Here is a 13,402-nt window from a genome sequence, read left to right as displayed (position 1 = left end):
GGGCTTCTACTCAGCGCTGTTACCTCAGCGTGTGGGAGGTTCGGTTCGGTTCGGTGCTGCTGTGTATGAAGCAGTGCACAGTGTTAGCTTGCTGTCACCCATTTCTTGTTTTATTTATTTTTTTTTTCATTTTACTTTCTTTTCCTTGCATGTTTTAGCTCAGGGTTGTGCTTTGCTCGCCTTCAAGAGAAGGATAAAAAAAAACCAACAAAGCCGTGCAGAAAAAGCAATCTTATGCAACACAAAAATTGGCTTCGGGGGCTGCAGCGTCAGGTGTGAGAGGTTTCGTTTTACAAGCGCTGCCAAATATTTGCTAACACTCATTAGCCCTTTTAGCACCTCTATAGGTACAAATCAGGTGGCAGCGATGAGCTGCTGCAGTGTTGTCACAGTGCGGTTAACGTGCATCGCTGAATGCTTTTAAATTCAGCAGTGAATTCAGTATTATTCCTGCATGCTAAGAATATAAAGAATGTAACTTTTGCTTTAATGATTAACATTTCGGGCTATGGATCCGCTCGGGATCCCCGTGAGCCTTTTAAATTCAGCACAAATCCTCACCCATTTGAGGTTTGTCTTGAAGGGATGCATGCAGCAGGTTAAAGCACTAAGACAAACTGCTGTAAAGTTGCGGGTAATTTGAATGTGTTTACAGCATTAATTAGCTCACTTTACTTACCTTTCAAGCAGTGAATTCGGAGTAACCAATAAAGCGCTGGCTATTAAAGAACAGCACAGTCATGAAAAGGAGCTCAGCTGATACTGCAACCCGCAGCACAGCAGGTATTATCCATCCTTTTACGCTCTACAGCTTATTCATCGTTATGCTTATATCCTAGGGCCCGTTTCCCAAGTAGACTTGTATGGATTTCTGTTATTACAGCACAGTGTAAAGTTTTAGAGGCATGGGGTAATATACATATTACTGAGGTAATATGTACAGCTCACAGGCTAATCTGCAGGATAAAGGGCTAAGCCTTGTGAAGCAATGTCTGGGCTATGCTATGCCGTGTGCTTATGAACTCCAAATGGTAACGTAAATAAAACAATTGTTAGATAATCACTTTTTACATACTTTAAGTATAGATTGCGTAGGCTCCTAGTGCTGGTATTAACATGTGAGTTTTAATTTTAGGTTGTTTGCCTGTGCCTCTCTTCAATCAGAAAAAGAGAACTAGGCAGCCCCTCACTTCAAATCCTCTTAAGAACGAGCCAGGTTCCAGTTCTGCGACTCATGACTTTTCTTCCACACCACTGGGTAATTAAGATGCGTGTATTTCTGATGGCTCTATATCCAGTTAAATGTTAATTTCATTCTTGTATTAAACGAGATATTGTCCTTATCAAGAACTATATGCATCCTTTATACTTATTTCTGAAAAGTCCATTGTTTAAAACATGTCCTCCAGGAAGTTTCTTTCTGTGCTATACAATTGAGCTTTTTTCCTTCATGCCTAGAGGGAGGTCAGTGCTTTGTGTGCTACAGAATGAAGTAGCACTGGCATTTAAGTGGTCTCTTGGATATCTGACCTTTTGTTTTCAGTTGATTTCAATCAAAATTCAAGTCCACTGTTACAAGAAGAAACACTTACAACATGTCTTTCTTTTAATTGAGAACTTCTGTTCTTCAAATTGTGTTTTGAAAGAATGGCGCAGTTTTCAATCACTATTATTTTCCTTGCGTTTTTCTTGTAACAAAAATGTGCCTGTGTTGGTTAGAAAGCAACGTCTAGCAAAGCAATCTACTTGCTAGAAGTTGCCTTATAATTGTAGATATCAAAAAACACATTCCTTTTTCTTATTTTTTCCTTTTATTCCTCCCTCCTGAGACGATTTGTGGAACATAGGTAGGGTCGGAGCCAGAAGTAGACTTGGTAGCTTTCAATCTTTTCACTTTGTATCTTTTCACTTTGTATCCACACTCAATCTCTTGTCTTTTGAGAATCAGGTTGGGGAGCTACAAATCCAGAAGTCAATGAACTACAGAAAGCAGCAAATGATGGGTAAGTATGTTGTGTTACTCGTTGTATACCTGTTTTTATTTGGGCACTGTCATTTGTTTCACAAGCTATGAACTATATGCCTGTATGAAAATAAAGCTGCTGCTGTGTCACTGATATTTTAACTTATCTTTGAAAGCAGAGCAGATGACCACATGGCTCCTTCCCTTAAGAAACCAGCAAATGCACCAAAGTCTAATTTAGTCAAAGCTGGAACAAACACGTTTACCTACAGGTCAGTAAAATTTTAATTATTTTTAACCAAAATCATTCTTACGTGAGAGTACATCTCGTTGTATATTCTAGTGGCATTCAGGAACACCCTTTTAATTTCCAGGTAATAGTTGTAGTTCTAAATGATTACATTCTGCCTAGGAACCAAAATGAACTGAAATGGAGCATCAATTCCAGTGTACCTAATCCTGGTTCAGAAGGATTTAAGCAAGTGTGTAATGGCTGCCCTGTACATGGATAAATTTAATTGTTTGCTCTTTGAATCTAAAGAGGTATCAGATGTTAAAACTAGAACAATACATACTGCTTTTGTATACTGTAATTGCTTATTTGAGTATTCAGGGTAGATGTAGATACTGAATCATATCTTACATTACACTGCAGGGCAGAAGAGAAGACTCCCAGTACTAAAATTTGGAACAGAAATGAGCGTACCCCTGCAAGTAACAGAGCAGGTTCAATATCTGATAGTGGAACTACTCAAAAGTTTGAGAGCCGCTCAAATAATTGGAAACCTCGTCAGCAGCAGAAAATACCTGATAGCTCTAATTCATCTCAGCATATCAAAGCAACAGAAAGTAGCCAAACACGTTCCACTAAAGGACAGTGGCCAGTGAAACCTAATGCTACATCAGGAAATCGGCAGGATTATGGCCTGGCATATAAATTTAACTGCAATAGTCAGCAAAATAGCATGAGTGAAAAGCAATTTGATTGTGTTCCAGAAGACAAAAGTCAGGTAAGTTTATGGAGAAATGAAGGAAACTTTAAGTGAAAATGTGGACAGATGAGGTTTCTCTCAGTCCCAGCTGCCTTAACAAACCCTTAAGTTTGTAAATATGTAGAACTCAGATTTTCATATTTTACTGACCTCCAGTCCATGTCATGATCATATAAATTGGCAGGGGTCATGTGCAGAGTCTGAACAAATACTTTAATGGAAATATTGGATGTATAATAGTACATGAACACCTACATGCTTTTAGAAGTCTTCAAATGCATATCTCTAACTCAAGTCTTCATCCTCCTCTGGAAGGATATTTCTTCATTTCAATTGAAACTTAAAGAAAAAAGGAATTCTTTGCGAATCATATCTGCAGTCATTGAAAGTATGAAGCATTGGAGCCAATATTCTTACAAAACTGCGCTGTTATTTGAAGTTCTAGGTAAGCACGTAGTGCTTCTAATAGCAAGTGTCTTACTGTGTTTCACTTGGCATTTTAACTGACATTATCTGAGAAAAGAACACGGTAAAACACAACAGAAATGACTAAACATTAAATTGAGGTGAACGAAAGACGCAATGCAGTGACATCTCAGGAAACTATTATTGTGACAGGGCCAAGATATTTGTAACGCTTAATGTTGATTGGCTCATGAGGATCAATATGAGAATTGTGTTCTACTCTCGTTAACAAGGGAATAACCCATTTACCATGACTGTTATGAAAATGACGTTCTGTCACTCCAGTTAGGCAGATTTAAAATCCAGTTTTACTATTAGAGTATGCAAAGCCCATAACATATTGGAACTTCAAGGGCTGTCAGCACAAATTGTGACAGGAAACTAATGCCGATTGATACACCTTTGTGCTTTTGTGAAGTAAACATTGTCATGATACCTTGATATCCTATTTTGTACTGCTCTGATGTTCACATCATGGCTTGGTTTCGTTACATGCTGTAGGCACGCTTGATTCTGCAGTCACATCTGGAGGATACAGAGCCAAGAATTTTCTTTTGAGAGATGGAGAGGAGAGCCTGCCTTGTGTTTTTTATGAAATTGTAAGTATTCCCATGTCTATACATAACAAAGACACCACTGCATGCAATGCCTTTAGGAAGTTAATAATGCACCATTCTGATAAAACAGAAAATTGTTTTGTAAAAGGAAGGCTGGGTGGTTATTGTTCCCAAACTGTTGTAGGGCAATAATGCAGCCACTAATTAGGCACCCACAGACTTTGGTTTCACCAACAATATTGAAGCTACAGGTGGGGCTTTCAGTTCAGCTCCTAAGTAAATGTTAATAGCAAAAAAGATGACGTAAATTCCTTCAGTGTTTGATGCAGCTTTCAGAAATGCACTAATAACTAGAAGTCAGACATCTAGAAAACTGCCATGTTAGAAAGGTGATGGAGTTTCTTTGTTTATTGTGCTTTTGTTGAAGGATCGTGAGCTTCCAAGACTAATTAGAGGTCGCGTGCTCAGATGCATGGGAAACTATGACGCAAAAAGGAATATTTTCAAGTGCGTCTCTGTAAGACCAGCGACTATTCCTGAACAAAACACTTTCCAAGAATTTGTTAAAATTGCAGATGCTGAGATGACAGCCTATGTAAAAACAATGAATGAAATCTGAATGTGAAGGTTGTATAAAATTCATTTACCCAAACCAGTGCTGAAAATGTGATCACATAATTGAAAACAGTACTCTGTTATTTTGTTTCCACCATCACTTTCATAGTTTATTTTCTCTGGCTATCTGTGCCGTAACAGCTTTTGTTGCGTAGTTCATTAGATTTAATGGAGAAATTCTGAATTAAAATGTTGAAGTTGTTTATATGTACATAACTTATTTATATGAATTGTTCCTGCTTAACTAGAGTGAGCCAAATTCTATTTTTTTGGAAAGGAATAGACTGTTTAATTAATTTTATTTAAAAGCAAACAAAAATCCATGGAGCTTTTCTGCTGTGAAAGCTGCAGGGAGTGTCCCTCATATCTCTTTCGTCTGTGTATGCATCATTAAAAGCAGACCAGGTTGATTTGTGGCCTACTATCTCCCCCAGTCAGTGAAGAAAAGACTTGATAGTAAAACTTTCTCCTCACGCCCCAGTGAAAGAAATGAGGCAGAGTCACAGGTGGTTAACGAGAATGAAAATGATATCTCCTTTTTCAAGATGGCCTAAGCCTGCAGGAGTTCTCCAAAATGTTTTGAGCATTTCTAAGGGGATCAAACACGCGCTTCTCTTGTCTTCTCAAGTAAATTATACTTGAAGTATACATGTACTACCTACTACATATATTATTGAATAGTAATATACATAATATAAATTATATTGTACCTTCTGGTGTGGTTGGTATTTGTTTGTTTGTTGGTATAGAAACAAGCAGTCAGCCTGGACTTTTACAAACAATTTGCTGAGAGTGAACGTTTTATTTCTAACGTCTTTAATACTTGGCCACACAAACTTGACTCTGACAGTAGTTCAAGTGTCAGAAAAAAGATATTGTCCGTACTAATTCACACTGCCATTGCTTCTTATCTTCAGTTATTAGAAATACCTTTGGTACCTGTTTCAGATTGTTGACTGTGGTTGAGTGTATGGTCAAAGTTTAGTGGCTAACAAACATCAACAAAGATTTTTTCTGTGTAATTTCATTAAAATTGCTCTTTGGTAGAAAGCAAGATAGTGTGTCCTGCTTCAGTTCCAGTTTCCTTTGAATAGCAACAACATGTGTAAAAGCTCTTCTAGGAATGAACATAACAGACATAGCCAAAAGATTTCACAGGATACAGCTGTATATATTAGGTATTCATATGGTTCCCATTGCTACACCATCTAATTATTCTTTTCTTTAAAAACAATGAATCATTATAACACTTGTTTAAACGAGCAGCATACCCTGAAGCTGGAGGAACATTGTTCAAGGGCACGTAGGAAGCTGGAAAGAAATAATTACTTGAACACAGAACTTCCTTGCCTTTGCCATAGGAACATCCTGTGAGGGATGGTCCACATACATTTGTGTCTTTGCCTTCGAACATTTACTTTCATGGCTTATTCCTGTTGTTTCCATTTCCTTTTCCCCTTACTTCAACACTTTGTTCTGAATCTGTTGGATTTTTTTTTTTTTTAACTAAAAACAACAAAAAGAGATGTTAACAGTGACTTTTTTTTTCAAATTTTTTTATTATACAGTGTTGGCAATTGGAAATTTCACATTTAAAATAATTGAAGTATTGTATCCAACAAGTCAAATACAGAAAACAGTTAATATTCTAAAAAGGAGCCAGCTAGTCAATGCAGAAACACATTAATGGAAAATACAGCTTTTAGTTACACTTAGAAAATTATATATTTAGAATAAAACTTGAACCTGATCCCATAAATTGTTTGACTTTTAACAAGAAAACGCTTTACACAGTTCAACTCGCAGACAGTCTTTATTTTAAAAAGTGATCTGTCAGTGTTAGCATATGTATTGTTAGCAACACCCTACCAAAGCTGTCACTTGAGGAGCTAAAGCATATGCTTGACTAACTGTGCTAAGAATCCTTTGCTTTATCTCCATCTTCTGTGCCAAGCTGGTTCTGAGCATGGATGTTCAAAGGAAGGTTTTGCCTATCCGGTTATGGGGGTCATTTACATATGCTCAATTTCTTTAATATATGGTAAAATATTAATAAAATTTCTAAATGGAGGCATTAGTTTGGTTCATAGTAGGAAATAGAACCTGACAGCTCTCACAGCAAAAGGGGCTGAGTTTAAAGAAGTAAAAGACATGGTACAGCAGTGTTGTAAATTGTAGAACTCCATTAAAACGGTAAGTTATAAAAATTACAAAGGAAGTTTGAGCAGTGGGGCCAGAATTGCAAGTGTGTGTGTGTGTGTGTGTTCAGCATCACACAAGTGCTGTAGTCCTTAGCAATTTTGGTTGAATAATGGTTCCAGTTCTGCATATGTTAAAGTTAATAAGCAATGACAGGAACTGATTGTTTGTGTTTGGCAGGTATGGCATGGATGTTAAGAAAAATATAACATTTTACTTTTGGTGTTTAGGTCCTTGCAATTTTTCTGCACACTAACAAATCACTTTTCTAGTGGAACATTAAGTGACAGTCTTAAACATTACACAAAACAGAAAAAACCCTACGTAATACAGTTTATACACATCACACGTTTCAGATGTTGATTCTTTTTAACCATATTGATCCTGTCTTGTCTAATGGTTCTAGAGTAAAGGCACAGATTGGTTAGGAAAGAAAAGCCTGCATCTCTGTCTCTCTCTACTTTGTGGTTATCAATTTCATTTCACTTGTTGGTTGTTATTCCTCACTTTTCTGCCTTTTAAACAAAAACGGTCTGTTTTAGCTTTTCATTTAAAAGATGTTACTGGGAAGCATGCTACTATACAGAAATGATGGAAATCAATTCTGCTTATTTTTGACATTCCTTCAACCTAATTTGTGAAGTATTTGGAGGATGTCATCTCTTATTCACTGAGAGCAAAAACGCAGTATTTCGCTCTCAGTTCTTATTGTCCTTAATTCTACTATGAAATCTGTATTTCTAAAGATTACTGATGAAGCTTATTTCGTGTGCAGAATTTGCTTTTGGAGTGCATGAAAACAACAGATCATTATTTAGGTAAAACAGTGCAACAGTCCATTGAAGTTCAGAAGTGTGAGGAATGTAAACCAGACTATAGAAGTCTTTAACGTATTAAAATTACACAGTGATTGTTCTATCTGTTTGCATTTTCTTACACATCCTCAACGTGTCTCTGTCTGTTCCTTCATGTACACTTTCCATTAGCAGAACAACATAAAAACAACACTAACTTCTGGAATTAGTTGGGCTCAGATAAGTGAAGAGTAAGGAACCTGATCACTTAGGTTGTGCCAAAATGCAGAACTGAGAAGTACGGCTCTGAATTAAATATAATCTATGTGATTGTTAATAAATAATACAAAATAAAATATAAGATTAGAATTCAAATTTTTTTAAATGCAACACATAACAATGGGGAGAGTTTGGAACCCAATGTTTCCCTTCCTTGAGGAATCAAGTGCACTTACTTCAATCTTTGATAGTAATGAATCCAATGCTAGTGAGGAGATTAGATGGATTTCCCACATGAGCCCATGAACTATGGCCATGTGCTGGTTCTGATGTGGAACTGGATTCTTCTTAGTACTATGCAGTAACACTTCATATGTATGTGTGTTACAATAGCAGGATCTTAAAAGGATTGGATATATTAGAAACTGGTTAATTCTGGCTTGTTCTGCCATTACACATATGGGCTATAGGGCACATACTTTTTGCAAATAGAGATTGTTGTTTATTGCCTTAAAGAGCAGCAACAACAAACCTACAGCTGTCATAGTTCAAATCATTTGGTGAAATTCCACTTAAAATGAGAATTGAAGAAACATGGGAAAAAGAAGCATTTTTTTCTTCTTAACCTGTTACATCATCATGAGCCTTTGGATGCAGCTACATCTCTCTCTGTGTGATCTTCATGAACATGACTGTAAATCTTGAGGATTAGATCAGAATGAAAGTGTCTGACAACTGACAATATGGAGGTACTACTAATACACAGAGATTAAAAAGAAAATTTTTCTGTTACACACTTTTAGTTATCAGGCTTAATTGTAGGCCATGGCTACTAGTAGGCTTTTTTTTTTATTTTTAATTAACCAAAATAATTATAACAAAATATTGTCATTGGTTTTAAAATTATTGGGTTCACAAAAGTTTTCACATCTAAAATATATAAAAAGTGGATTGAACTTTTAAAAGTCTTAAGGTTTAGAGACACAAAAGAAACAGCCTGGGAGGTAGACAGATGTTTTGAGGATAAACAGATATTAGTTTTTGTCTCAGGCCTGACGCTGTGTGTTCAGAGCAGTACAAAGGCTGCTGATTCATCTTAGTTTAATTCCAGAGCATTTGCTACTCGTGTGTACGGAAGACTATCAATGCACTTTTGGTCTTTGTGAATCTGACCTTCTCTCCCCATCTCCTTTTTTTTTCTTCTTTTCTTTTTTCTTTCTTTTTTTTTTTTTTTCTTTCAGTTTTTCTCTTTAGCAATACAGCTAAATGGAAGTGCTATAATAACTGCTGCCCATTGCTTGTAGACAGGAATGTTCTGTTCTTAAACAGTAATAAAATACTATAAAATAGTAGGTATTGGAGTCGGAGATATGTGCTCTTTTGGTGCATATTTTGCAAAGAATGGTAAAAAGACAGACAACATGACCCCCACAATTGCCAGCATATACCCCCATCCAATCTGGCAGTCTCCTGCATAGTAGATGTCTGAATTCTCACAGAATCTCTTCACAGTAGCAGAGTTGAAACCAAAAGGGTAAACCAAAAGCCCAGAAGCCATTATGAACACTGGAGAGGAGAAAAAAAACCACTGTTACTACTGAGCTTTTAATTCCTTTGAAAGAATTCTTTGTTTTAGAAAGGCAAATGTGTAACATTAAAAACAGCGAGCAAAGTTATAGCTTAAAAATTGCCCTTCTGATTGTCAGAGCATTTTTCATAATTATGTCTGATAATTAGGAGTCGTTTCACAACGTGGCCGTAAGTCAGCATTGGGATTTTTTTGCGTGAGAACTGTTGCTCATTACATAATGTCTGGAGTGTTGCAGTAAACATCATTTAGCCATTTAAAAAGTGAGATGATCCTCAGATATAATGGAATCCAGAGAAAAGTTCCTAAACCTGCAAATCTTTTGATTTTTTTAAAAATTAAGGCTGAGGGTTGCCTTATTATCTCATTTGACAGCTCAGGGACTAAAAACATGGAATAAAGATACGCTGTAGGAATCTCAAGTTTCAGTGTCAAGGCACAGAGTTAGAGGAAATCTCTACTCCTTCAAGCTAAATACACCAGCAGATTAATCCGGTGTATAATGAGGAAATATGTCTAAAATACAATAAAAGCTTAAGCTGCTTCTTGATGTTTCAAAGCCTGACGCCCCCTGCAATTACTCTGTCTGGATTATCTTTTAATAGAATTTTACAGATTTTAGTCATTAATGAATGTGTGTTATGTTTAAATGTATAGTGTGCAATTAATGAAGAGCAGAACTATTTTTCCTGCTTTGAAAATAGGACTGCCCGAGGTATAGATGATGCCTCTGATACAGATATACTAAAGTACACGTGCAGTGCTCAGAGTCTGTTTTTGTCCACCATGCAAGTCAACAGGGGCTGAGGCTGATACAAAGGGCTGTGTCACCCCTGCCCCTCTATGTACCTCTTGTTGGAAAGGACACTGAGAAAGATATATTTTTAGTTTTATGGTTATTTTTGCTGGTGGTGGTTTTTTGTTTTATTTTGGTTTTGCTACTAAATTAGTGCTGTATTTACTATCTATAGCCTATTTTTATGCTTTATTTTATGCATCAGAAAGATATTTTGAGTCATTCCTTATTCCCACATTTATTAAAATTCAGGGTGAATTGTTAGTAACTCAAGAATAAGAGTAAAGATGAGTAAATAGTTAATCCCTTGTTAATAATAATAATAATAATGAAAGCAAACAAAAACAAAAGAAATAATAAGACCAAGAAAACAGAAATTCAAAGGAGAGAAACTGGAACAGAAGCAAACTTGCATGTCTGTTTCCCTCCAGGGTAATTCGGGGAAGGGTACAAAGAGAAACTGCCTGCCGCTAAGTGGAGTTCTCTGAGAGCGAGGCATTTACCTGTGCTTGTTCCCATCACCACTTTTTCCCTTTAAGCCCTTGAGAACATTAATTTTTCAGAGGTTCACAAGGAAAGAACGCTCTGGCCTTCCCCTCCTTCCAGGCTTAAGGTGCAGCAGTTAACAGTTCTACATGCAAGGTCTTCCCCAGCACACACAGCACCTTGAGCACACCGGGGAGCACAAGATGTAGAGCACAGCACAATTCTCAGCGGCTGTGTTTCTCTAATACAGAAACTGAAGCTAAATGCAAAAAAAATATATTGTATGATCCAGATCTACCTTAACTGCTTATGTATTAGACTGAAATAGCCATGCAGGAACATCTTGTCTAGCAAAGATTACTGAGCTTTCCCAAAAGAAGAAAGAAGAGCTAAGGGCCAGCCTGCTTCCTTTGCTCAGCAGCACAGCCTGCAAGTTGAGTGACTCTTGCACACCCAGGAAAATTCTGAGAGCACCACTTCCATGGAGAGGGATGGAAAAAGTGACCTTGGAGAATAAACAGGAAAGGACTTTTCCTACTGGTATTGTAAAGTTTGAGTGTTAAACCTGAGCAGAGCTACAGACTAAACCACAGCCGGTCCTCAGATCTATGTGTTCTATAGCTCTGTGCTCTGAGCAAGAAGCAGGTCTGAAAATAAAATTTCTGTTATTTCATTTGATTCATCTTTTCAAAGTCAAAATAGTCTACACATCTCATCCAGCTCCAACCCATCACACACAATTGTAAGCAATCTTTTTACCATAAAATCCCTTTAAACTTTGCTGTTAAACTTAGCTGTTTTTCTGTTAGTATCTCAACCCCTTGCTCTCCTCCTTGTCTCTGTCCATATGTATGTTTTCTTTTTGGTTGGGTTATATAGAATATTTTGAAGGCTGTGCTTTACAGTGATGTTAGTGTTTTGATTACCACTTGGTGCTCATGTTTTATAGTCTGGTTTAATGGAAGAAGCTTTTCTTTTTTTTTTTTTCCTTTTGTTTTGAACGCTAGAAATAATCTGTCACAGCAGAATGTAATGTGTTCACATATCAAACGGGCTAAAAAGTTACCCATGGTTTCATATCCTCAGGCATGTCACAGAATGACCTCATTATTCTCATTTAGGTGCCCTCTTTCTTACAAAGGCTCCAGATATTGAATAGCCTGTTATTATCAGCAGAAGCCAAGCTTTCAGACGTGGTGCTAATGACAGCGTAATAGTGCTGTCCATCAGCAGTGCAGTTAGCTGGGAGAACACACAAAGAAACAGTGGGGCTCCATTTAGGCTACTCATAGGGCACTTACACTTCTGCACGATTTTCCAGCAACAAACAACTCTTTACAAGGTGTCAGAATACAGCAGTGAGTTTGCATTACCATGATGTGTAGTGTAATCTCACTGTCAGAAAAGATGATGAGAAAGCAAGACAACATACTGGGGCCTTTTCGATAAGTGAAAGCATATGGAGTTTAGAAAGGCCTTGCTGGTAAAGTGGATAGCTGGATTGCTTCTTTTAACACAGCTTGACTGGTCATTTGGTTCCTCAGACTGTTGACACTCATGTCCCATAACCCACTGGGTCTTGCTAAAAACATGCACTTTTAATTGTTGCTTTAGTATCTGATATGTGGTATTTGTTATTGCTAGGACACCATCAGCTGAGATCTCATCAGTTTACTCACAGCCACAGCTGAATACAAGGCAGTTTATAGTCAAGTCGACGTGCATCACTTCAACTGTAAGTAACTTTTAATATCCACTTTTTAATCCTCTGCCCTGTCAAAGAGTTACAGTCTCACCTTCTCCTTTCATTCTTACTTCACTGGTGTCCTTCAGTCAGATGGCAACTGGCAGTTCTCTGATGGCTTTGCCAGCCAACACAGTACTTTACAAGCTGTGCTCTTGCTCCCCTGCAGACCTATAGCTTAATACAATGCTGGTTCCCTCCTTTTTAAAAAAGTTACCTGAATTTGTCAATTTCTAAGTAGAGTAGCTTTAATTATCAGGAAAGAGTTATTATTAGAATGGAGGGTCCCTCTTCTTATTGAGAACAGAGCATTTATTCTAAAAAGTTGTAAATTGGTGGTGGTAATAATACCAAACATGTCACTGCCGCCCAGGGGAATGCAGCTTTTGCTACTATTTAAAAATATACGTATTACAACTTGCTGTCATTGCTCAGGTTTATTTATTTCATTCAGCTCTTGAAATACCATTCAAGTATTTAAACCAATTACAATGTGTTTTTCTGTTTGTTTTAAACCAAACTAAAGTAATGCAGTTCTCTCAAATATGTGCAGAGGGCACCAATGTACAACCATCTCAAATGCCACACATAGAAAATGGCTATTTCCATTCCCACTTCTTTCCCCAGCATTCCTGAGTTATCGGTGTAGAAAACAAATAATTGAACCATTGCCTGTACAGTGAGGCAGGAGTATGAAAACTTGGTTAACCTCAGGTATATGCTACAATATTTCTTATGTTTAAACTGAAAATAGCTTGGGATCAAAATCTAGAGATGGTCCACAAATATTAGAGACCAAAAAGAGTCATGGAGGGGAGATTGTTTTATTTTATTGTATTTGTTAATGTGCTTAAATGATGTGTAATAGTAGTAATGGTTACACACTGTGCATGAATTATCTTGCTGAAATTACCTGCTTTAAGAAGATTATTTGGTCTTAGAAATTTAAATTGCATATTTTAGGAGTACATTGTATTCCTGACA

General features: G+C 37.0%; 2 protein-coding genes across 12 annotated transcripts in view; one reads left to right on the top strand and one right to left on the bottom strand.

Moving 5' to 3' along the window:
* Positions 1–37: 37 nt before the first annotated feature.
* Positions 38–12,411, top strand: SPATA22 (spermatogenesis associated 22). Of its 10 annotated transcripts, none has more exons than XM_085522085.1 (9): positions 38–107; positions 691–783; positions 1,136–1,258; positions 1,943–2,003; positions 2,140–2,235; positions 2,619–2,973; positions 3,271–3,400; positions 3,922–4,019; positions 4,405–4,721. In XM_085522085.1, exons 2-9 carry the CDS (start codon positions 741–743, stop codon positions 4,594–4,596), a joined length of 1,098 nt encoding a protein of 365 aa, XP_085378211.1. In that variant the 5' UTR covers positions 38–107; positions 691–740; the 3' UTR covers positions 4,597–4,721. The 10 variants fall into 10 exon arrangements, with proteins under 10 accessions (XP_085378211.1, XP_085378210.1, XP_015735880.2 ...); XM_085522084.1 differs by having other exon boundaries at positions 688–783; XM_015880394.3 differs by lacking the exon at positions 38–107 and adding an exon at positions 186–273 and having other exon boundaries at positions 688–783.
* The window catches only part of LOC107322403 (LHFPL tetraspan subfamily member 7 protein-like), a 55,504-nt gene continuing 48,488 nt past the window's right edge, over positions 6,387–13,402 (bottom strand). For both annotated transcript variants that reach the window (XM_085522102.1, XM_015880402.3), the window contains one exon: positions 6,387–9,370. Coding sequence is in view for 1 of the 2 variants with exons in the window: in XM_015880402.3 (XP_015735888.1) it covers positions 9,144–9,370 (227 nt within the window). In the remaining variant the exon portion in view is untranslated. The remainder of the gene's footprint in view (positions 9,371–13,402) is intronic.

The sequence above is a fragment of the Coturnix japonica genome, chromosome 22, assembly GCF_054131305.1.
Source record: "Coturnix japonica strain WE chromosome 22, WE-NBRP24, whole genome shotgun sequence".
NCBI lineage: Eukaryota > Metazoa > Chordata > Aves > Galliformes > Phasianidae > Coturnix > Coturnix japonica.
This window is presented reverse-complemented; position numbering and strand designations above follow the sequence as displayed.

What these genes read in the sequence shown, in the direction of transcription:
- SPATA22 (XM_085522085.1), top strand. Translation starts at nt 741, where the DNA reads ATGAAAAGGAGCTCAGCTGATACTGCAACCCGCAGCACAGCAG. An exon ending in CTTTTCTTCCACACCACTGG is followed by an intron (nt 1,259 to 1,942) that starts GTAATTAAGATG and finishes TTGTCTTTTGAG; the next exon opens with AATCAGGTTGGGGAGCTACA. An exon ending in CTTGTGTTTTTTATGAAATT is followed by an intron (nt 4,020 to 4,404) that starts GTAAGTATTCCC and finishes CTTTTGTTGAAG; the next exon opens with GATCGTGAGCTTCCAAGACT.